Source organism: Schistocerca piceifrons, chromosome 3 (assembly GCF_021461385.2).
Source record: "Schistocerca piceifrons isolate TAMUIC-IGC-003096 chromosome 3, iqSchPice1.1, whole genome shotgun sequence".
NCBI classification, from domain to species: Eukaryota; Metazoa; Arthropoda; class Insecta; order Orthoptera; family Acrididae; genus Schistocerca; species Schistocerca piceifrons.
In genome coordinates, this window is record NC_060140.1 from 376,131,930 (window position 1) to 376,157,870 (window position 25,941).

A 25,941-nucleotide genomic window follows, 5' to 3' on the forward strand; every position below is an offset into this window, starting at 1 on the left:
AGGTTATTGAGAGTTTCAGAGGAAGCACTAGGCAAAATTTGACTGAATCAGGGGAAGGGAAGACAGCAGACAATGAATGGGTAGCTTTGAGAGATGAAAAAGTGATGGAAGGATGAGGATTTAATGTCCCGTTGACAATGAGGTCATTAGATATGGGCCCACAAACTTGGATTTGTGAAGGATATCATGTCCTTTCAAAGGAACCATCATGGCATTTACATTAAAATATTTAGGGCAATAATTTGTAACCTAAATCTGGATGGCCAGATGAAGATTAGAACCATCACCCTTCTGAATGCCAGTCCATCGTGCTAACTATTGCACTACCTCGCTTGATATGGAATACTGATGGAAGCACATGAGGAAATAGGTAAAAAACTAAGGCCTAGAAACACAGAAGATAGTGAATTTAGCTGATCAAATGAGAAAATATGAAAATGTATGAAATGAAACAGGCAAAAAGGAATACAGACACCTACAAAATGATATTGGCATAAAGTGCAAAATGGCCAAGCAGGAATTGTTAGAGGGCAAACAAAAGAGTGCATAACTAAGGGAAAGATATGCTGTATTCTGCCTATAGGGGGATTAAAGACAACTTTGGAAAAAAGAAAAGCAACTGTATGAATATCAAGATCTCAGATGAAAAGACAGTGCTAAACAAAGGCAGTAAAGGTGAAAGCTGAAAGAGGAGCCTACAAGGGAAATGGATTTGAAGATAATATTATAGACAGAGAAGAGGAAGTAGATGAAGTTTACGCAGGAAGTATGACAATGCAATAAGAATTTGAAAAAGCTCTAAAATATCTAAGTTGAAACAAGGCCCCTGGAGCAGAGGACATTCTCTCAGAATTATTTAGATACTTGAGAAAGTCAGCCATGACAAAACTATCCCACCTATTACGCAAGACATACAAGACAGGCGAAATACCCTAAGACTTCAGGAAAAATGCAATAATTCCATTTCCACAGAAAACAGGTGCTAAGGTGTGAATATTACCAAATCATCGCTTTAATAAGTCACAGTTTTGAAATACTGACACGAATTTACAGAAGAATCAAAAAGCTGGTGGAAGCTGACCTTGAGGAAGATCAGCTTGGTTCTGCAGAAATATGGTAATAAGGGAGGCAATACTACCCCAATGACATACCTTAGAATATAGATTAAAGAAATGCAGACTTCTGCTGATAGGATTCATAGAGTTAGAGAAAGCTTTTGATAATGTTGACTGGAATATTTTCTTAGAAATTCTGAGGGTAGCAGGGATAAAATACAGGGAGAGAAAGGTTATATACAACTTGTATAGGAATCAGACTCCAGTTAAAGAGTTGAAAGACATGAAAGGTAAGCAGTAATTGAGAAGGAAGTGAGACAGGGTTGTAGCTTACCCCTGATGTTTCCCTCTCTGTGCACTGAGCAAGCAGTAAAGGAAACCAAAGAAAAATTTGGAGAAGGAATTAAAGCTGAGGGAGACACAATAAAAACTTTGAGGTTAGCCGATGACATTGTGATTCAGTCAAAGACAACAAAGGGCTTGGAAGAGCTGTTAAACAGAATGGATAGTGTCTTGAAAATAAGTTACAGGATAAATATCAACAAAAGTAAAACCAGGGTAATGAAAAGTAGTCACATCAAATCAGACAGTGCTTAGGAATTAGATTACGTAATGAAACACTAAAAGTGGCAGGTGAGTTTTGCTTTTTGGCCAACAAAATAATTGATATGACTGACTATTAGCAAGGAAAGTACTTCTGAAAAATTGGGATTTAGTAACATTGAATATGAATTTAAGTGGTAAGAAGTCCTTTCTGAAGGCATTTGTCTCGAGTGTAGCCTTGTATGGGAGTGAAACACAGAGGATAAACAGGTCAGAAAAGAAGAAAATAGAAGCTTTTGAAATGTCATGCTATGGAAGAATGCTGAGCATTAGATACGTTGGGCATGTAACTGATGAAAACGTGCTGAATCAGATTGGTGACAAAAGAAGTTTATGGCACAGCTTAAATAAAATAAGAGATCAGTCAGTGGGTCACATTCTGTGACATGAAGGAAATTTGGAGTTATAAGGAAGTGTGAGGGAGGGAGAGGAGGGTGATTAAATTGTATGGAGCAGCTAAGGGATGAATACAGTATGCAGGTTCAAAGGGATGAAGGTTGCAGTAGTTAATTTGGAGATGAAGAGGCTTGCATCGTATAGACTTGCGTGAAGAGCTGCAACAAACCTGTCTTCAGATTGAAGACCACAGTGTAAGGCTTCAAAGTGTAAACAATTCCCTTTGTGTTTTGTAGGAATTCTTGAAGCAGCTTCAAACCTGCTGCTAACCATTTGCTTTTGCTAATGTGGAAACAGTATAATTCTACCCATCTTTGCACCACTTTTCAACTTCTGTTTAGCTACAGCAGTTTAATAGCCTTTTTGTCTCAGACAACTTACTTGTATTACATTATGTATAATGACAAATTAAACTGTTATGTTGACCTAAGAGGACAGAGAACTGTTATAGATGTACAAAATACAAATAGACACTAAATATCATTTTTGTGGAACTATGAGGTTCTTCTAGGCTGGAGCAAAAACAGGAACACAAAAGAAATAGTGGACAGATAAAGAAGGCAAACTATGTCAGCCAACATCCTGCTGGAGAGAGATGGAGAGAGAGAGAGAGAGAGAGAGAGAGAGAGAGAGAGAGAGAGAGAACATTTGCAAGATAGCAAGACAGTGATCCTTGACCACTGCATCTGTTCATCAGATTTCTTCACCTGTCACACTTCCCTCCATCAAAGCCATTACAAACATTTTCCTTTCTGGCCATAAACCACCTTTAATTTTGAATGTTATTCTTTCTAATAACATTTTCAGTTCAAGATTTCTTTCAGTTTTAAGTAGTTTACTGTTAGTTTCCTTCCTGATCAGCAACTATTGCTCTGTAAAAAAGACTATCACATTTTACTTATTAGTTCACATTACAACGTATGTTTTATTTTCAGTACACAAATATTCACAATAAAGACTAATTAAATGCAAGATACAAGTCCCTATCCACTAATTTCTCAAACAAAAACAATCAGAACATGTTGACAAATAGATATTAAATCTTGAGATTTAGGAACTTGCTGTGCACTTCCTTTATCTACGTAAAAGGCAATTCAAGTAAGAATAACATATTCAGAGGAAAGAGGAAGGAAAATAGTCACTGAAAATTCTGGATAACAAGAGCCATAATACCCAGGATGAGAGTCCTCTCTTGTCTCTATTATAGTTGCTATAAACTTCTTCGATTTTTTAAAATTTTTGTCGAGTCAAATCATTGTAAATATTTGTAAAGTTAATAAATAGTGAAAAGTTGAAAAGAGACATCAGTATTTACATCACCTGACAGAAACTCAAAGTTAACTCCATAAACTGCTACTTCATATTTCTAATAATGTGGAAGTTTTACATTACATGCTAATAATACTATTAAATAAATACTATTAAATACTGTTCTCATTCTAGTTTTGGAAAAAAAACTCACTACTGATAATAGCACTGTAAATATTTGTCTCACATTAATTCATGAAATTTTTTAAATAATGCTGGAAAATGACAACAATAATTTTAGCAATAATATCTGATATATTTCAATTAAAAAAATTCTATTGTAATGAACAGTATTTTATTATTGCACATGAAATCAATAACAGCATAAAAAACACATTATAAGTAATTAACAATTTACTTAAAAGGACTACTGTATTGTTAAATCTAGTTTCATTCTGAGTTAACATTAAAACTATATGTGATTCTTCTTATGTTTCATTTTACACGTTTGAACAATCTTCGTTTCACACCCTAAGATTGAACCTAATATTCCTCATTCACTCTGCCACTACAACGATATCACAGGTTCCACTGGAATTATGGGTGAGCAGCAACAGAATTGTATAACATAGATACCACCACACGTCAATCTACAATGAAAGAAAAACATTCATAATTTATGAAATTTCAAAAAACCAAAACATTTATTATTGCCACAGAATACAAAATAGAAATGTATTTTGAGAAATGTTCCACACACAATTTAAAGAATCACATATAAAAATCAAACTAAGAATGACACAAACAGAAAGTTTTCTTAGTTCAGTGACCCTTCAGTGCTTTTGGTACACAGTAAAAATGGACAGGGTAAGGCAGTTCTGTCTTCTTTCTACTTGACTTGTTCCTTATTTACCAGTGGTGAACTCACACCTCTAGTCATTGTCTCCTATGTAATTTACTCTTCCACAAAAAGCCTCTGTCTGAATAAAAACACCTCTTCCACACTAAGAAGCTATTATGGATGTTTTACATGTGGCAATATTTAGTAAGCACTTCAGTGGAACAAACATTTCATTGTTGTTCATCACCAACAGATACAAAGAACTAACCAGCAGTGACTGCCTATATTTTTAAGAGGCTTACATTGTATCATGAATTAGGCTGTAGGATGCACATTTCAGCTGATTAGTTTCTTATGAAGTTCGCCTAATTGTATACCAGTGCCTTCCAAATCTGTACAACAATGTGCATCATATATCAGAGCTATCCTGAAACAGCTCTTCCTCTTATATCAAGCAGTGGTGTAGATCACTCCAAGTTAATGGATGGGATAGCACTTGCTCTTAAAAGAGCAATCTGGATACATGCAATTACTCTGCAGAAAACCTTGCAGCAACGACTTTCACAGAAGTAAAGTTCCTCAATGAATGAACACTAGTCAATAAATGGTACTTGGTAAATAAACACACAGTTAATTTCTGACATGCCATGTTACACTGTTGAACAAGAGCACTACGGCAAAACACATAACAACAAGTGTATCCACCTCTGGCACATTAAAAAGGTGCTGATAGGGTTTTACACACAATTTGCTTGTGTCTGGAGGTCAGTAATATCTGTTCTCCACACACAGGACTTTCGTTTCCCATAGATTATGAGGTGGTGTTCTGCGCTCTGAGTTTCCTCTTGAATAAGCCACAGATGTGTCCCAAGGGTTGATATCTGAGAAATTTGAAAGGTCAGCAAACAATTAGAATTCATCATTAAGCCAAAGACACACTGTTCTGTGGCATGGGCAATTACTGCAGAAAAAATGTGCTCTAGCTAAAATGTTCTTGTGCCGACTGCAATCATAACTGATCATCCCACTGGTTCAATAAGGACACACACTATTGTGGAACTAGTTTTTTCACTGTGTGCAGTGAATGGTGTGCTCTGGTATGTCTGTGCCTTTACCAGCATTGTACCTGACCATCAGCTAACCCACAGATTGTCACCTGTCCTGCTTTACGATCTGGGCAAACCTCCAGCATCCATAAACTTGCTACATAACATGCAATTTATCCTTCAGCAATATTCTAAAAAGGACAGATTGTTGATGAAGGTTTCTCGGATCTCCAGCCAGGTGGTAGCGTTGACATCTCGTGACGTTTCAGGAAGTGTCATACTTCCCATATTCTCCAAGAAACCTGCATCAACAGTTTATACTGGGAAAGCCTACAGTCACATATGGGGTAGATTGTTATTCATCTTAAAGATGACACATTGAGTTGCAGACTGTAACAGCAAAAAGAGTCGTCACATTGAGATTTGGCCAAAGCCTTCTCCAGAAAGGAAAACACTCACACAAGCAGGAACACTTCACACGCATGTGCACGTCCACTATCTCTAGCCACTGTGGAAAAAATGTAGGGTTCATGCTGAACGAATTAATTTTCTTTTGCCAAAAGCTTAATGTGTAACAGGTCTTTTGTTATGGCTGTTTGCAACTCAATGTGTCATCTTTATGGTGAGTAGCAACATACCCATTTCATAATATCATTGATTTTCCAACCTGGACCTTCCATTCTTTAATTTTGCTTTCAGAATCATTTATTTCATTTGTTGTAATTCTTGCCTCCTATTTATATATCTGTATCCCACAAGGAAACTTGAAAAAATGAGTCATTATTATGCCACATAGCAGAAATAAAAGCAAATGATAGTCTATGGAGATTTTAATATTAATTTTCTGAAAGATTCAAATAAAAGAAGTGATCTGGAAATGATAATTATTTACTCAGTCCTTATGCCATATCCAAATTTTATTTTTTAACTCTGCAAATATATGATTGTGTATTTAATCACAACAATACATCAATATATTTTTTTCTATGTAGCACTGGGACTACAATCAGCAATGACCTGTACTTTCACATTCCAGTGGCATTGATTTCATAATTTTTGGATGTTTATTACTGATTTTTAAAATTAAGTATTTGGAGTTCTGTCAAAGGAATGGCTTTCTGGTTGGAAACTCTTGGTTCAGGAAAAGAGAGCCACAGGATTACCTGGTACAGTCAAGACTTGAAGAGAATGTCGATAGTTGACTACTTCCTGTACGATAGTGAGATGAATAGGAACATCATTGACATTAAGGTAATACCATCAGAGTCCTTGGATAGCGACCACCGTTTGCTGGTAATGAACCTGAGAGGAACTAAGGATAATAAAGGGACAGAAAACCAGGAGAGATGTATGAGGGTATGGAAGTTGAAGGAGGAAGAAAGCAGGCTACAGTACCTACAAGTAGTAAAGGAAAGCACCCCAAAGGATGAACCAAGAATGGTAGAAGAGGAATGGGGTAGATTCAAGGAAACATTAGTAAGTGCGGCAGAAGCAATATGTGGGAGGACAAGCAACAAAAAGAGATGGAAAGAAACACTCTGGTGGAATGATAAAACAAAGGATATAGTACAGAAGAAGAATAGAGCCTTTAGGGAATGGTTCCAGAAGAGAACAATACAGACAAGAGAAGAGTATTAGGCAAGAAAGAAAGAAGCAAAAAGAGTGGTGGTGGAGGAAAGAAGAAAGTGGATGGAACAGTGGACCAGAATGATGGAGGAGGATAGTGAAGGTTCAAAAAAGGTGTTACATGGGATGATTAAAAGTAAGAGGAAGAACAGTACAACAGATTATGTTTGAATGATGAACAAAAGTGGACAAGATGTAGAGTATAAGGAGGAACATAAGAATATGTGGAAGGAGTATTTTGAAGAACTCCTGAACCCAAATGGAGACCTGGACGAGGACAAACAGCAAATAGAAAAAGATCTTACATGGGGAGAAGTGGAAGAGGCATTGGGCAAGATGAAGGGAGGGAAGTCACCAGGTCTGGACAAGCTAAGTGTAGAGATGGTGAGAGCAGCAGGAGAGGTGGTGATACAATGGCTATATCAAGTAATGAAAATTGTGTGGAGACAGCAGATAATCCCAGAGGACTGGAAGAAGGGAATAATTGTCCCGATCTTTTAGAAGGGAAATAGAAAAGAGTGCAACAACTATCAGGGTATTACAATGATGAGTCATTGTGCAAAGATTTTTGAGGAAATTTTGGAAGTATGAATTCAGGCAAAATTAGAAGGAAGAATGAGAGAAGAGCAACATGGCTTCAGAACAGGAAGGTCCATGGTGGATCTAATTTTTGCTGTAAGACAACTGCAGGAACAGCACTATGGATACGGAATAGATCTACTAATGACCTTTCTGGACACTGAAAAAATGTATGATAGTGTACATAGAAGCAAACTTTGGAAAGCCCTGGAGAACAGAGGAGTAGCAAAACAGATTATTTGGAGGATACGGGTAATGTATCATGGGAGTGCGAGCTGTGTGAAAGTGGGAGGAGAGAGATCAGCTTGGATTGAACAGAAGAATGGCTTGAGGCAGGGAAGTGCACTTTCACTATTACTCTTCACTGTAGTGATGGATGATATAATGAGTACAGTAGCACAAGTAATTGGTGAAAGGAAGATGAAAGCTATGCTGTTTGCAGATGATCTGATGATTTGGGGGAATAAGGAGGAGGAAGTATAAGAGCAGTTGGATGTATGGGAACAAACACTACAAGAATATGGTATGAAATTTAGTATAAGTAAGAGTGAGATGATTATCACAACAAGAAAGAAGGAGAGAGTAACAACTGGAATAACAATTGGTGGGGAATGATTGAGGAGAGTGGAGAGTTTCAAGTACCTAGGAAGCCTTATACAGGAAGATGGAAAAAACGGCAAAGCAATAAACGAGTAAGGGGGAAAAGCAGAGGCATTTTGGAAGAGTGTCAGAGGCATTATATGGAGCAAGGATGTACCCCAAATCAGTAAAAAGGTTATATACCAGTCATACTCTTTCGCGATCTTGACATTTGCATCAGTAACCTAGGTTATGAAAGAAAGAAAGCAAAGTACAAGCTGGTGAGATGAAATTCTTGAGAAACACTATTGGAGTGACAAAGATAGACAGGTTAAGAAATGAGAGGATCAGAGAATTAATGAAGGTGGAACCATTACAGGGGGAGAGAGAGATATCAAGGCTAAGATGGTATGGACATGTGAAGAGAATGGAGGAGAAGGGGCTACCCAGGAGGTTACATGAGATGATACTGGAAGGAACGAGATCAAGAGGAAGACCAAGAGACAGATGGCTGAAAGGAGTAGAGGAATGCGTTCAGAAGAAAGGAGAAGACTGGATCGAGGTGAAGATGGAGAGATGGTGGCAAGACAGAAGACATTGGAGAGGCCTATGTTCCATACAGACCCGGCCAGAGGCTGGAAACTGTCCAAGATGGTGATGGTGATGATGATGATGATGATGATGATGATGATGACGAAGTATTTTAACCTTATTTCATCCCAGAACAAGGCACTGACCATCAATATAAGCTTCTCATTCATAAAATCTAAGTTCAGGACTAACGAGGTCCTGTTGTTAACTTTTTCACCAGAATTACACACGAAAGCAATGTTTATCTAGTAGTGAATGGTCCCTCGAACCATGATGCACAAACAGCTTTACTAAGTAACTTACCTGATTATAGTGAAGTGGCATTTTGGGAAACAGTTACAGCAAGTAATGTGCATACAACAGTAAGTTTCAAGGCAGCCTTGCAGGAAGCTGTGTATAATGTGAAAAGTATCACTTACAAATTTTACGTATTTGTAGATGGATATCTGTCAATCTTTAACAGCAGCTCTCCCAAGATAACAATAAAGTGTGGCACTAATAAGACATCAAAAAAGGCTTGGATTACTAAAAAGATCAAAATACCATGTGCAATGAACAGGAAATTCTATGAACTGGTTAAGACAAACAAAGAAGTAGAACTGATTTCATATTACAAGAAATATTATGCTGCCTTAAGGAAAGTGAGTAGAAAAAAAAAATGTAATTGCCACACAGCCTGAAATACATTCACTTTAAGGGCAGAAATGTTAGTATTATTAACAGTTACATATAAGAATACATGTAATATACTATCTTTCAGAATTAATAGCTCTTTTGTCTGGGAGGACAGAGGGGAAGAATGGAGAAGGTTTAAAAGGAAAGGCAGGTCACTCAGATACCCTGATGAGGAGGAGAGGATCCACCCCCGCCCGGAACTAACTATTAGTTCCAAAAGGTAGGATACTATATGTACTTTCATAAGCACATATTGGCAGTACTGACATCTCTCCTGAAGGAAAGTACTGGCTAGAAACTGTCTCATAATTTTATAGTACTCTTCAAAAACAAATTCCTTCTAATGTAACAAAACATGGTACTGTCAGATCAATTTACAAGAAAAGTGGAAGCCAGATATGAATATGAGGGTTATTGCAAGAGTCCTGGCAACAATTTTTTTGTCCCAAAAATGGTAACCAAATAAAAAGTTCTGAAATACACAAATGGAAGGTTAGTTTATACGTAAACATTACACATAGGGAGATGGATGAACACACACACTGCCATAGATATAGCATGAGAAAAAAGCTGAAACAAATTTTGTCATTTCAAACATATTTTACTGTCAATTTCAACAGTACACAATAGTACAGATCAGGACCACGAACCTGTGACATCTCAGAGTCCCTTGAAATATGCTCTCAATGAATCCACCACAAATTGCCAATGCTATGGAAGATGCCAAATACCTGTGGCCTCGCCATGAGCAAATCATTGTATCTCGCACATCAATGCTGTGACAATGTCTTCATGTGTTCAAAAGCATGTTCCACACAACCCACAGAGCAAACGTTTGGTACAGTAGAGCAGCATTTCCTATCACTTCCACAAGCTCCTCATAGCATTGTCGCGCATTCCTGGGGAGACTCCTGATGCCATGGAATGCGCATAGTTAGTGATGTATTGTGTACTGTTGCAAATGACAGCAAAACATGTTTGCAACACCAATTTTTTTTAAATTTTTTTCATGCTATATCTTTATGGTGGTGTGTGTGTTTGGCCATCTCCCTACACATAATGTTTACATATGAACTAACCATGCATTTGCATATTTCAGAATTTTTTAACTTGTTACTATTTCAAGACAAAGAATAGTTGCCAAGACATTTGCTGCAATGATACTCGTAATTACAGACCAGTCTTACCACTGACCTTCTTCTCGAAGATACTGGAGAAGATGGTGGGTACAAAAATCTTAATCCACCTCTTTCTAAATAAGATACTTAGTCTCTGTTTCAAAAGTGTCCTTTCACAGTACATTCTATTTCTCAACTCAGAAATCAGATCACTAAGAGAATCTCAAAAATTATGGTAGCACAGATCTTGCTGGTAACTGGTTTTCACCCTATCAAATTGAAGTTTCTCATAGCTTTACCTGTGCGTAAAACATTTTCAGTTAACTTGCAGTGCCTTTGACATGGCAAGTGAATCAAGAATGTTTTACAGGTGGTTTTCATCCTGTCCAAATGTGAAGATGCTAAGTGTTGCATTAAGAAACACAGCGAGTGTAGACACTGAAATAGGAATAATCACTATGGGAATACCACATGGCTAGATATTGGGTACCCTATTATTCTTCTTGTATGTAATGATCTGCCATCATGTATCTAACAAGCAACAATAATTCTCTTTGTTAATGATGGAGGAATTTGAGTATTCAAGAAAGGAAATAACATTTTCTTGAAGATTAATAACTGGTGTTCCACAAACAGAGTGTCACTAAATTTAGATAAAATAAGCTACATGCAATTCAGTATTGCATTAGGATTGACTACACCATAAGAAATACAGTATAGCGGCAAAACAATAAATGAAACAGAATATTCTAAATTCTTAAGTGTTTCTATTGATAATAACCTGAGCAAGAAGCCACATGTTACAACCTTCAATGTCTGAGCTCTTCTACTTTTGCGTTATGAGTAACATCAGATTTTGGAGAAGAAAATGTCAAAAGATGACTTACTTTTCCTATTTCCATTCACTAATGACTTATGGCACCATATTCTGTGATAACTATTCACTGAGGAAGTGTGTCTTTGTTGCACACAACTGTGTAGTAAAGATAATATGTATTGTCCACTGCAGTGCCTCTTGTAAACAGTTCTCAACACACCATCTATCAGAGTTTGGAGACAATAGTAACATTCACAAACATAATATTAGAGGACAAATGACTCACTTTATCCATCACTCAGCCTTAGTGTGGCACAAAATGAAGTGAGGTATTCATTTACAAAAGTCTTTCACCAACTACCCAGTGACAAGAAGAACTTAATAGATAACAAATTTAGATTCAAGCACGAACTGAAAACATATTTGCTTGACAGCTCCTATTTTGAGAATAATTTCTGAATATATAATAATATGGTGTGTGCGTGGGTTTTGAGTGTATCACCATATTTTCACTGTGTGTACTGTAATTGTAGACCTATCTCATTTCCTATTACACAGAGAGTCACAATTGTGATCCGTGGAACATGCAAATAACTAACTCCGTAAGTCTGGGTGAACTTAAGGGGAGTTGGAATGCCCTATCTCGCCAATGTTAAATTTGCTAACTTTGTGTACCTTTTTCTTTGGAACTATTATCTTCAGAACTTTGAAATTCTGGCAGAGGTTTTCAGCATATATTGTGAGCCCACTGAACTAGAACCAATGTTTTCTTTTTGTTGGTATAGTATTTATGAATTTTTTACCATTAAGCCATTTTTTATTGGAAAAAGTATAACATAAACTTCCCTAGTTCAGAGAATAAGCCAGTTCTTGTCATGATTCTAGTTCAGTGGCCTCTTTGAACTGTTTTGCAGCATTTCTGAAAATTTGAATGTTGTTGGTTGAGTGGTTTATGAGATAAAGGTACATGTAACACTAAAAATGTCAAATGCCAGAAAATGCGATTAAAGTAATTTATTATGAAAATTCACAAATACCTTTTATTCTATTATCAAAAGTGTCCAGCAGAGTAATCAGGGTCATCTTCTAGTTCTTCTTCTTCACCTAGAAGCTTTCTTCTCCTTGCTGCCCTTGCTTTTTTTGTATTAAATTCAGCTGCATACTGAGCCTTCCTTACTCGCACGCTGTCCAGAAGCTGAAGACCTCTGATGGTGTTGATACCAGGAGCAATGCCGAGCCTTGCCATGACCTTTAGCCTACCCATATGACCATCATTGAATGAAATAACAGCATCACTGACTCCCCATTTCAATGTTTTTATCCCAACAAATACATTCTTAGGTACACGAGTCCAAATGAGGTTGTTGAACGACTCGTTTTGATTCTGGGTACAACCATGAAGACATTTTCGCAGAAGATCAGGATGCCCCAAGTCTCTATATATTGGTTTAATTACTTCCATAACAGCCAATGGAATATAATTTTTATGGTGATAAGGATCCCCAGTAGCTTGAGATTTTCTATAATTGCACCATGACTGAGGACCATCTGGACAAGCAAAATGTTGAGGATTATCATCAGTTGATGATCGATGTAAATATGTGGCCCATACAGCTTGTCTCATTTCCTGCAAATTATTTGCATTATTTCTTATTGCCATACCATAGTATTGTTGTAATTCATTTATAATTTTATCTGACAGGCGACCTCTAATGGTTTTACCATCTGACAAAATTTTGTCCTTCAGATTCTGTTTCAGTTTCCTTAGACGAGTGCCCATTCGTTTCTGAACATGACCGACACATTCTAGTTTAGTTATTGTCTTATTGACATATGGCATGGATTCTGTAACACTTTTGTATGCCTTGGAGTCCCCATCTCCAAGGAATTTTGTGTAAAATACTCCCCGTTCTTTTTCTGATCTGCTAAACATTTTCACAGCAGCGGCAGCCTCCATGCCTCCACTCGTACCTTCATAATTCTTGCTACATATGTGAGCTGCTTCTATCTTACCAGATGCACAATGGTAACAATGTTTAGTGAGCACTTCATAGTCCAAAACTTTACCGCTGTCCACACTAGTAACAGTAGCAACAGCATTTTTGGATGTGTGACCCCTTTTCTGCCAGGTTCCATCAAAAGCAACAGGGATATCTGGGTTTCCTTCATTTATATATTTTGCTTCACTGGCAGCAGCTTTCATTGATAAATCTGCTACAGACTGAACAGCATCTCCTATCACTTCAGTGTAATTGTCAATTTTAGCAGGTGGAGGTGGAAGATTCATTATGGCACAAAATGTTTGAGCAGCAGTATGTCCTTTACCAATTGCTCTCATTGCATACATTAGCCTGATATTACTCTCAAACAAATTGCTACTGCATGTTTTAGAGCTCCAAAAACAGGTCTCATTTTCACAACTGGCACAAACTATAGCAATTTTGCAGGAAAGTCCTATAGATTTTGTTATGTTCATATCAAAAGAACCTCCACAAAGATTACAACACAAACATTTCTTCATAAACTCAGTAAAAACAGGAAAGTCGACTAAAACATATTGTTCATTAGAAGCTTCATCTGTAATTTCACTTGCACAGTTTGATAACTTCTTTTTTGATGCACTGGTGGGCGTGTCTCCTTCACACATCTCAGCTGTACAAACGTCAGAACTTTCACCAGCATCAACAGGTGCTGAAGCAGAATCACTTGAACAAACGTTATTTGTAAATCTATTACCGCGAAACTTTCGCTTTTTAAATAATGATGCACTCCTAGGCATCGTAGAAACTACGCACTCACCACTGAAAGTCAAAACAAGACAGATAACAAACTCCAAATGAGCGACAAACTAAACTCGAGGCTCAAAACAAACACTCACAGATCAAAAACTGAACAATAAACACAGCTAGTCGTAAAAACAATGGTACCTATGGAAGGATCAAAGATTCTACAACTGAAGAGTGAAATCCACAGCCTTCTATATGTAATGTTTTCGGAAATGCGAAGATTTAAATGTGTACAAATCACAAGATGGGTAACTTTGCTGGGCGCACATGTAATTTTGAAAAATTAAATAAAAATACTTCCAATTGGAATTTCTTAACAAATTTTGCACCATTTTAAGCAGAAAATTTCAAATTAAGTTATAAGGTTAAAAACTGAAAATGTGAATTTTTTCCATTTTCCGGCATTCCAACTCCCCTTAAAGGAGAAAATTACATTTTAACATTAGCTCAGATAGCGACAATAATAAAAGTTGTAATTCTACTTAGTGCCACTTTTCTGATGTGTATTTGTGTTAATATGTGTATTTGTGCTAATATTGTTTGAGGTGGTGCACTGCAGGTGCTGATAAGCGTTTTGTCAACAGTTATGACACTCAGCTTCCAGCCACTGCATGCTGCAAGGAAGATGTTGAATATCAGTCCTCTTAGAATAAGGATGTCAAAAAGTTCCTTGCCTTTTATTGAAGTAGAGATGCAAAGTAAACTCAGTTTCTTTCACAGTGAAACATTGTCTTGTGCACTGTTCTTTTCAAAGTAACAGCTTTCTTACTAATTTACTCAGTTAAATGTAGTTGGCATAAGTGTGCAAAGCTTTGAGCAGTATAGCGATAGTTTACTGCTAATACACTAGACAGATTAAGTTTCTGTGTTTTTGTTTCATATTAAGGTATAACTCAGTTTGTTCCACATTCCTGAAAGTTCTCCTTGATGGGATCTATGGAAAATGATGAATTAATTAATTAATTAATGACTGATGATTGTTCTGAAAGTTGTTTAATACATCATTTCAAGTACTTAAATAAAGGCAATGACTGAAAAAAATAAGCACTGTGTTGTGTGTCTTTGGAACAACTACTTATTGGCAGAAATTAAAAAAGTTACAATAAAGGAGGAAAATGAATATAGTTTAAACGTAAAATCTCTCTCTGAAATAGGTGAAAAGTCTACCGACCTTTTCAAATAGGAAAAATATACAGTAAATATTGAAACAAAACAAAAATAATAACATTTCAGAATAAAAAATAAGTGGATCCCACAGCATTTCCCAGAAGGCCTAATTATCTAATTAGTAAGAAATCTCATGCCCATGCCCTTTTTTAAAAAAATTTGCATGAGTCAATAAATCCATATCAAACGTGATCAGAGAATTTATTTTTTTGCAAAACATTAATCCACATGATTCATTCCACCATACTGAAAAGACATTAAAAAATTTGTTGAACTCCTGATCAAATTTATGGTAAATCACATGTGCTGTGCGTTACAGTTGACTAACTCCTGTTTATACTGACAGTTCCAACAATCATGAATTACCCACTACAGAACATTTTCCAGTGTCATCTGCTGGACAGATAACAAACATAAGCCATCAGTCATTTTCAATGTTGTTGTTATTGTTGTTGTTGTTGTTGTTGTGGTCTTCAGTCCAGAGACTGGTTTGATGCAGCTCTCCATGCTACTCTATCCTATACGAGCTTCTTCATCTCCCAGCACCTACTGCAACCTACATACATGTGAAGCTGCTTAGTGTAGTCATCTCTTGGTCAGCCTCTACTATTTTTACCCTCTACCCTTCCCTCCAATACTAAATTGGTGATCCCTTGATGTCTCAGAACATGTGTTGTAACTAATGGAGGGGGAATATGCACTACAGTGTAAAGGGTTGGACTGAATGGGGTACTTGGAACAGAGGAAGTGGTCATCTGCAGAGAGGAGGGGTGAGTTTAGACCATGGCAGGGGAGGGAAGGGGGGGGCGGGCTGGGACAAAGTTGGAGGTGGGTGTCGTGCATAGTGGGGACTGAGGTCTTGCAATGTAGAAGCATGTGTTGTAAGCATAACTTCCATGTACATAATTCAGATAAAGGGATATTGCTGGAAAGATTGGAGAGGGGAGGGGAAGGTCTAGATGTCATGGTTTGTGAAGTGGTCATCGGAGCTAAATATATTGTGCTTAGCAGTGTGTTTTGCCATCGGGTAGTCAACTCTGTTCTTGGCCACAGTTTGGCAAAGACCATTCATTCATGTGGACAACTGTTTGGTGATCATGCCCACATAAAAGACCACAGAAGTTACTGCAGAGCTGGTATACAATATTACTGCTTTCATGGTTGGCCCTGCCTCTGAGAGGAGAGTATACGCCACTGATGGGACTAGAACAGTATATGTTTGGTGGGTGTATAGGATAAGTCTTGCACCAGAGTTTTCCACTGGAGTAGAATGTTCCATTTTTGTTGGCATTATAAGTAATCAAAGCCCTGCCAGAGGGTATTGTTAAGTTAATCAAAGGCAGGGTGGTATTGTTTAACGAGAGGAGTGCTTCTTTGTAGCTGGTTCATAAGGGTGATCAGACAATTGGGGGCATATATGGACATGGCACGGGAAATCTGTTTGTATACTAGGTATGAATTCTATGCCTGTTTGTGAAGGCCTTAGTAACACCTTAAGCATAATGGGCAAGGGATTGTTCATCACCACAGATGCACCATCTACAGTGGGATGCAGATGGGATAGGAAGAGGGGAGGAGACCATATGGGAGAGACTTTTCAATACATGATATTATTAAAGTAATGTATATCCATGTTGTTGTTGATACTGAAAGACATTTTCTTTGAGTGCGTGTAAGTTGCTACCATTGAGAATAAAAGTGTCAAGTAGCAGAGATGCTTCTCATGTGCTGTAAACTACAAATAGCTAATTTCTTATAGTGTCCTTAAGAAAGCTAGTATCAATTCTACATGAAGGTAAGCTATGGAGGAAAGCTTCAAAACAATATGTCAGATGTGTGTATGAAATCCTGACTGAAGTCTACTGAACAAAGGTAGATGGAAAAGCATTATTTCCAGCTCTTTGACAAAAATATGATGCTGACCTTGAACAAGTGGCATCATCCACATTTCTACTCTTGTTCACTCAGAGAGATACAATCAGTTAGACACATGGAAAACAGTATGATGATAAATATTGATTTTGTTTAGTGAATTGAAGGGGTGTAGTATAGTATTCAGTGACAAGTTTTGTACATACAAAAGACAATATGTAGATTTTGCCTTAAATACTAACACCATAAAGATATTGAAAAGAGTCAACTTTGCATAGAATTCTGATAGAAAAAGATTACTTATTAGTGAAATATTGTTTCATGGATCATCATATAGCAGTGGAGAACTATTTTCTTATAAACAATCAGTTTATCTATGACTTATAGCAGTACAAACAAATGCCGAGAGGAATGTTTTTCATGGTTGTAAATGTGAAAGTTTAACATGTTTTGAATAACATTTATCATTCAAAAGAAAGAGTTATTTTATAGTTCTTGTGTGGTTTTTTAGTAATTCATGATGGTGTTTAGAAAGTCATGCTCAAATCTGTTTTTAGCCTCTTTAATACAACCTGTGCACAGCTGCATATTTACCCGAACTGCAAAATAGAATTTATCACTCAATAAAAAGTCTGTTTTAGGGTGTAAAAACAACAAAGGCCAAAGGCCATATGCACCCATGTCAGAAACATAGAACACTAATATGGAAAAGAAACTAAAAATGATTACCCATTAAGCCCAATCAATGCGAGAAGAGAACTAATAACTAGGTCTTCCTCTTGGAGAAAGCTCCACAAAATACACTGCAGAGACAAAGGAGGTTCGGAACTAAAAATAAAATATCCTTAACCATATTGCTACAATGGATAAAAAGTAAAACTCAGATGACAGCCAGTGTGTTGTTCGCTAAAATGGCCGATAACTCAAGATGACAAACATACATCAGAGCACAAGTGGTTAACAATGGGCATTTAGCCAGGAAATGGCAAATCGACAAAGGTTGATGGCAATGAGGACAAGGTGTTGGGGGATTATAACTTAACAAAACGACATTGCCCAATATGCAACCTACCAAAAATGATCTCCTTGCAGCGAGAGGGCGAAGAGCTGGTCAGCCAAGTCACTGGGAGAGGTTTAATAATCTGGAGCTTATATTCCCATGAAGGGAGGACCAGTGGCAATGTCTAAGTGGCACCACCTCCTGACAGATGGCAACACAGAGATCATCAGAGGGAATATAAGATCTAGTGGGCTGAGGTACGAGGACTGCAGCCTTGGCAGCAGCACCAACAGCCTTGTTTCCTGCCGGACTAACATGACCAGGAACTAATATAAACATCACAGTGGCTCCATCAAGAGTGAGCAAGTGACAGTTTTCCTGGACCCATTGCACTAAGGGATGAGTGGTGTACAGCACATAGAGACTTCGAAGGACACTGAGAGAGTCAGAGCAAATGACACGATTCAAAAGCTTGTCTCATTGTATAATTGGTCACCCTCCTCTAACATTAACTTTTTTTATAGAAATAACCAATACCATGAATACTATCAATTCTTGTATAGGTGAAAATTATATCAGCTGTCTAACTGAATGAAGTTCATTTGATTTTGTATATGATGTGTTATGTTTCAGGCTAAAATATGCAAAAAAAAAATCAATTTGTTAGTACTCTGTATGTGCAGTTAAAATTACTCTTCTTTTAGAAATATTTGAAACTATGAAATTTCTGGTATGCTTAAATTCATATTATTAATTTCACAATCTAAACACAAATTATTAAATTTATGTTACATCTTGGTGATTATTCTTCTTGTATCATGAAAGTTTGTAAACTCTTTGGAATAATGTGAGTGCCGCAGAATGTACAGAGTATTGGGCATGCCTCAGATGGAAGTAGACTTTTTTTAAGTTTGTCAACAACAATGTAATTTGTTGTGCAGTAGAAGTGAAAATTGTAAAGTCATCGTGATTTAGAAGAATGGGATAAAATAAAAGATATTCATAGCACCAGGCAAATCTTCATGAGTTATTTCGCCTTCAAGGACCCCACAATGTTATAAAATTACAGCCTCAAGAATGTAACCATAGACACAACAAGAATTAGAGCCAACAACAACAGTGAATAATGAATAATGAAGATAAGTGAAAAATTTTTCTTTTGTGTATCTTACACCTCTCAAAGCTTTTGAAAATAATGAACAGACTAATAGAAATAATAATTATGTGTGGGAGTGTAAGATTATAAGTGTGAGCATCAGCCACGATCTGTTGACTGATAACAAAGTTTTGTCCGTTGCAGAAGGAGAATGGATTTTGGATTTATGTATTTGCAGTTATGAACTTCAATCACTCAACAAAAGAAGTTCTGAGAACTGCCCAACAGTTGTATCAACAGTGAGATAATATCAATAATGATGGACCGGATCAGTCGAAAGAGGACTTTACATCTATGACGAAGGACATGAGAAAATATCATTTGTGAAATCAATTTTTTGAGACTTGAGTAATTGCTAGGAAAATGAAGAGATGAGGATAGTGGTGATGAAGTGAAAGCTGTAGCAAACAGGCTAGACATGTTTGAACCAAGTGAAAGTGTAGTCAGCAAACAGTGAAAACCAATATTTCGCAGTTGATTTTAGTAAAATTAGAGAAAATGAAGATATACAATAAACACAAATTTAGTACGGTTAGTGATCAGTTAACGTGAAAATTTACTTCACTACAAGGACAATTAAATGAACTGAAAACAAAACAATGACAAAATAGATGATGATGACGATGATGTTTGGTTTGTGGGGCACTCAACTGCACGGTTATCAGCGTCCATACAAATTCCCAACCTTTGCTCAGCCCAATCTCGCCACTTACATGAATGATGATGAAATGATGAAGACAACACAAACACCCAGTCATCTCGAGGCAGGTGAAAATCCCTGGCCCCGCCGGGAATTGAACCCAGGACACCATGCTCAGCAAGCGAGAACACGACCGTGAGACCACAAGCTGTGAATAATGACAAAATAGACAGGGTACAATACCAAATAGACCAACTTAGTAATCAGGTTTCAGAACTAAAAGAGGGATTAAAAAGTGTGAATGAAAAAGTCGATGTATTAGAAAATAAATTTATTGTTTTGGAAATTGAGTTCGTGGCCCAGTCTGCACAACAAATGAAGAATGTTGATGACATCAGAGTTGAACAGAAAGCCGTAGCAGAAAAAATGTAACAGAACTTTAGTAGTTTAGATCAAAAAATTTTAAATCTTGAAAACAGTATACTAAATAATGTTTTAGACCAAAAAATTTCAGTAGTTCAGGAAAATTGTATTCACAACAGTCTGTATTCGAATAATGGTATTGCATGGTCCAACATTCCTATCAAAAGTTTTCCATCAGACAATTTACATCCAGTGGAGTTTCTACACAACTGGAGAGATAGTTTCGTGTTGGGCATGAGTGATGACCAAAAGATTAAATTTGTTAAAAGGCGTCTTGAAGGTGAAACTCTGTCATGGGTAAATCTAAATTTAAGTCAGTGGGAAACATACTAAAGTTTCAAAAAAAAAAAGGTTTTTAAGTAAATTTTGGTCGAAAGCTTAACAATGGAGAATTAAAAATGAATTTCTGAATGGTCCGAATTATAGGAATAGGGGCAGTACACTGAAAGAATTTTGTAAGGATCAACTTAAAAATTAGCACACCTTGACAGGCCATTTGACGAAATGACATTAATTGATGCACTATAAAAGGAGATTACCAAAAATGTGGTTGTGGGGTTTAGTACATGGACCTGATGATTGTCTAGAACTATTTTTATGATATGTAGACAGGCTGGATAGGGCAGTAGAAAGAACCATTTACCTTAATAACCGAAATGATAGAGATCATGATGGTAACAACTACAGAAATAGAGATAGTGGTAACTTCAATCACAGTCAAAATGGTAATAGAGACAGAAATTCTGAACATCAGCAGAATAGGAACAATGGGGATAACTATGGGCAATATAATATGAAAAACAATTATAGAGGCCAACTATTCAGGAAACGGTGCTGCGCCTCAATGAAGGTCCACAGTTTTGGGGCGAGGAAATACGACAAGTACAGGACACCCAATATACACTTACAATAATAACAGTATTAATAATGTGACACAGGTATTTGCAGTTGAACAGAAGGACCATCAGAGATCTCGTTTATGTTTTGATCAAAAGTTTTGGAAAACTATGTTTAATTATAATGATGTAGGTACTAATTATAAACCAGAATATGAGAGTAATGAAAATTTTGATGATGTGTGTACTAATGATTTCTTCTCTTGGTAGAAAACAGCGTTATTGATGTACGTGAAACAGGTGATAACTGTATCAGATCTGAATTAGGTGGTATCTTTGATATAGATGTGAATGAGAGATGTGAAATGACTGAGGTTGATAAGTCTGAGACTGGTAGTTCATTGCAAATGAATGTAGGTGAGGTGAGGGACTTTGATGGAGATGAAACCTGTGTTGTTAATGACGTTGTTAATTAAGTAATTTTGGAAGAATATGATGATGATGATGATGATGATGATCCGGTTCTGTGGAGTTTAAGAATAATTAAGTTTCCGAATTACTTGCGAATACAGGTAAGGTAAGAGATGTTTGTGATAATGATGTAAATGAGAGTCATGGAATACCAGTCCAATCAAAGCAGTTCTTCATTAATGTCATGTAGAGTAATGATCCAAACAGTAAAGCTGAGTTATCTGTAAGCCTAGAGAATAAAGTTGAAAACTTTTTGAAATTTTTTTGGGACCAAACTCATGATAACATAGATAAATGTGCATTCTGGAATAAGTTAGCTGTGGTTAATCAAAATTTGTATCCAAATTGGGGGAATGAAGTGAAAGAAGACCTAAGTAGGAAATGTAATTTTGACAGTAATATATTTTGTGCTCCTTCTGTAATAAATGATGTTAGTTGTGCTGTGGAATCCATTCGGTGTGTTCAATCTCTACCTGACAACATGAGTAACCAAAGTAACGATATGATACCAGTAAAGTTGATAAAACACTGCAAAAAAAGTGTAGAATTTCATATCCTGATATTTGTATAAATTATGATTTATATAGTAGATATTTTTCTTATGTTCTCTGTAATATGTTATGTATCAGATACTTCTATACTTATATCTGCCATCCTGGGCATCATTATGTACATCGTTTGGCAAACCTTGTTGTCTGTCACAAAATATTGTAAACACCCTATTTCTAAATTTTGTGAGGGGGATATTACAATGGGTCACCCTCTTCTAACAGTAACTTTTTTATAGAAACATAAAAAATTTTTTTTGTAGAAATAACCGATACCATGTGTACTATTGATTTTTGTTTAGATGAACATTATATCAGCTGTCTAACTGAATGAACTTCATATGATTTTGTATATAAGGTGTTATGTTTCAGGTTAAAACATGTAAAAAGAAATCAATTAGTTAGTACTCTGTACATGCAGTTAAAATTACTCCTGTTTTAGAAATGTTTGAAATTACAAAATTTCTGATATGTTTAAAATTCATATTATTAGTTGCACAATCTAATTCAAATTATTAAAATTATTTCTGGATTGGTTTATAAAATAATGTTATATCTTGGTGATGATTCTTCTTGTATCATGAAAGTTTGTAAACTCTTTTGCTTTATAAACTCTTTGGAATAATGTGAGTACTGCAGAATGTATGGACTAGTGGGCATGCCTCAGATGGAAGTAGACGTTTTTCTAAGTTTGTCAACAACAATGTAATTTGTGGTGTGATATAAGTGGAAATTGTAATGCTGGTGTGATTTAGAAGAATGGGATAAAATAAAAGATATGCATAGCAGTAGGCAAATCTTCATCAGTTATTTCATCTTCAAGAACCCACAACAGTACAAAATTACAATCTCAAGAATGTACCCTAGACACAACAAGAATTAAAGCCAACAACATTTTTCTTTTGTATATCTTATACCTCTTGAAGCTTTTGAAAATAATGAACAGACTAATAGGAATAATAGTAATGTGTGGGAGGGTAAGATTACAGCTGGATGTACTGCATGGCCTGATACAGGGCAAAGAGCTCTGCTGGTTAAGTACTGAACAGTGTTCCAGAAGCCAATACTGAAAACTATCAGTGGCAATGATGAAGGCACACCCAACACCATGGTCAGTCCAAAAGCCATCAGTGTACCCAAAGGTACTATTGCTAAGTTCCGTGCGAAGATCAAGAAACTTACAGCGATAGATCGAATCTGGAGTAGTTTCCTTAGTAAGCAAATTAAGTCCAAAATGAACAAAGGCCACCACACAAAGCTAAGGTGGTGAAGGGTTCAAAACCATCGGGAAAGTGGCAGGTAGCATGACATTAAGCTGCTGGAACAATAATCGAAAGTGAACACCAAGAGATAACAGAGAAGAGGGATGTGTCCCATACTGGCAGTCAAAGGAGTCATCAAAGAAGGTGGCACAGGATGGTTGGCTGGGTATGGCAGACAAATTGCGTGTGTATCTGCTTTAGTGGAACATCATGTCGGTATGACAGCAGTTGTTTGGCAGCTTCTGCCTAGGGACTTTCAACCGGGATAGTGTAAAATGTGTGAGTGGCCAAACGGATTGCATGATACTGGATAGTATTTGGACAGCATAAAATGGACAGACATGCAGAGGCATAAACAAAACACCCGTAGTCTAGTTTCAAACAGACAGGGGATAGGTACAAATGGAAGAGGGTGGTCCGAACAGCTCCCCAGGGAGTACTGCTTAGTACATGTAGGACAGTGAGGGACAGGATACAGCATGTGGCCAGATAAGACACTTGGGAGGACCAAGAAAGTTTCCTACCAAACATGAGGCCCAGGAATCTCATAGTTTCAACAACTGGAAAAGCAACAGGCCCAAGATGTAAAGATAGTGGAAGAAACCCATTACGACAAGAGAAATTCACACAAATGTTTTTGTCAGTGAAAAAGCAAGAGCCATTGTCAATGCTCCATGAGATAAGACGATCGAGACATTGCTGAAGACACCACTCAAGAAGACAAGCCCGCGGAGAGCTGCAATAGATCACAAAATCATTGACAGAAAGAGAGTTAGAGATGCCTGGTGGGAGAGAGCCCATAACAGGTTTAATGCCAGTAGCAAAGAGGACGGCACTCAGGACAGAGCCCTGAGGCACCCCGTTTTCCTGAATAAGGGTGTCCGACAAGGCAGAACCCACACAGGCCCTGAAACTCTGCCTTTTAAAAATTCTTGAGGGCTCGAAATCCACATTATATGGTGGCTAGTAAATTGCAAGACTTGAGCCACCACACCAGACAAGCACGAGTCATACGTTTCCATCACCTAGCATCTGGTGAGAGAAATGGGGCAGTAGCTAGAAAGGAGGTGTTTGGCCTTACTGCACTTTGCTATGGGTACGACAGTGGCTTCACACCAGCATCTGGGAAACAAGCCATCTGCCCAGATGAGATTGTACATATGAAGGAGATGATATTGGTTTGTGGTGCACTCACCGTATGAAGGAGAAAGTGCTTGCCCACAAGAGAAAGATGCTGCAACATCTGAACGTGACCATAGTCCGGCCCTGGGGTGGAAGATCAGGATGAAGTGAGAGCATGATCTAACTCCCTCATAGTAAAGGCGTGATTCTGAGAGTAGAAGGGTATCACCAAGCCTCCTCCACTCATTTTCAAGGGAGGAAGGTGGGGTGATACTGGTTAGATCTCAAAATCTCTGCAAAATAGCATCCTAAGGTGTTGGAAATAGAAATGGGGTCATGCCAGAAATTGGAGAACAGACCTTGGTCCCAGAGAGCTGCTTGGGGCTGGTCCACATAACGGAAGAGAAAGTGGAACAGTTAAAAGGACGAGAAAACAAGATCAAGCTAGTTTTTTTGCTATCACGATGAGTGTGACAACACTGCATACACAACTGTTTATAGTGGATACAGTTAGCCATCATACGATGATAATTAAAAATGCAGAGAGCATGTTTCCATGTGCAAACTGCATCACAGCACACCTCAGTCTAGCAAGGGACTGGGACACAGCACAGTAAACACAAAGTGAGAGGAATGGAACATTTTGTGGCGGTAAGGATAACACTTGTAAGGTATTCTACCTGGTTATCACGACTGAGGAAATGTTGTTCGGCGAAGATCCCCAGGTAGGAGTTAAGCCTCCAGTCAGCATTAGAAAGCTGCCAGTTGGTTTTACACATAGTTGGCATATAAGTCAGCAAACAGATAGTACATGGTAAATGGTTGCTCAAGTATATGTCAGAGAAAAAGGACCACTTGAGACTATGGGCAAGCAAGCTGGGCAGTGTAGAACAAGACGTTCAAAAGAGAATAGGTGTGCATGGAGACTGGAAGGAATGTGGATGCTCCAGTATTAAGGTGGATGAGGTTGAGTTGACTGAGAAGGTCAGCCAAGAGGGCACCTCTCAGACAGGTTCTGAAAGAGCCCCAGAGGGGACGGTGCGCATTTAAGTCAACAAGCAGCAAAAAAGAGGTGAGGGAGTTGATCAGTAAGCGGGAGAAAGTCTTCCCTGGTGACACCGGATGACGGGTGGACATAGATGTCATAGCCTGCAGCCGGGTGTTCAGTGAGATGGTTTGACTATGAACATCATGCCGGATGAGCAACATGAGTCCCTCACGAGATGAAATTAAGTCCTCAGGGGCAAAATCAAAGCAGACTGGAAAGAAATGCAAGAGGTCAAAATGATCATGAGGACCCAATTTAGTTTCCTGGAGGCAGAAAACAAATGGCAGCTGCGATTACAAGAGCAGCTGTAATTACTCCTTGTTGGGTCTAATGCTGCAAACATTTCATTGGAGGAGGGTCATGGCAGAGAAAGGGAAGGAGGGAAAAAATGGCACGAATTGTCACCTAGCTGGCTGCCAAGTGCCATCCTTCACAG

The 25,941-nt window shown here is 37.5% G+C and overlaps 1 protein-coding gene across 1 annotated transcript in view; it reads right to left on the minus strand.

Annotated features, from left to right (window-relative positions):
* Positions 1 to 3,674: 3,674 nt before the first annotated feature.
* LOC124787652 (SNF-related serine/threonine-protein kinase) overlaps positions 3,675 to 25,941 on the minus strand; it is a 312,183-nt gene continuing 289,916 nt past the window's right edge. Inside the window, exon 9 of the mRNA XM_047254451.1 lies at positions 3,675 to 3,952. Coding sequence (XP_047110407.1) covers positions 3,948 to 3,952 — 5 coding nt within the window. The 3' untranslated portion in view covers positions 3,675 to 3,947. The remainder of the gene's footprint in view (positions 3,953 to 25,941) is intronic.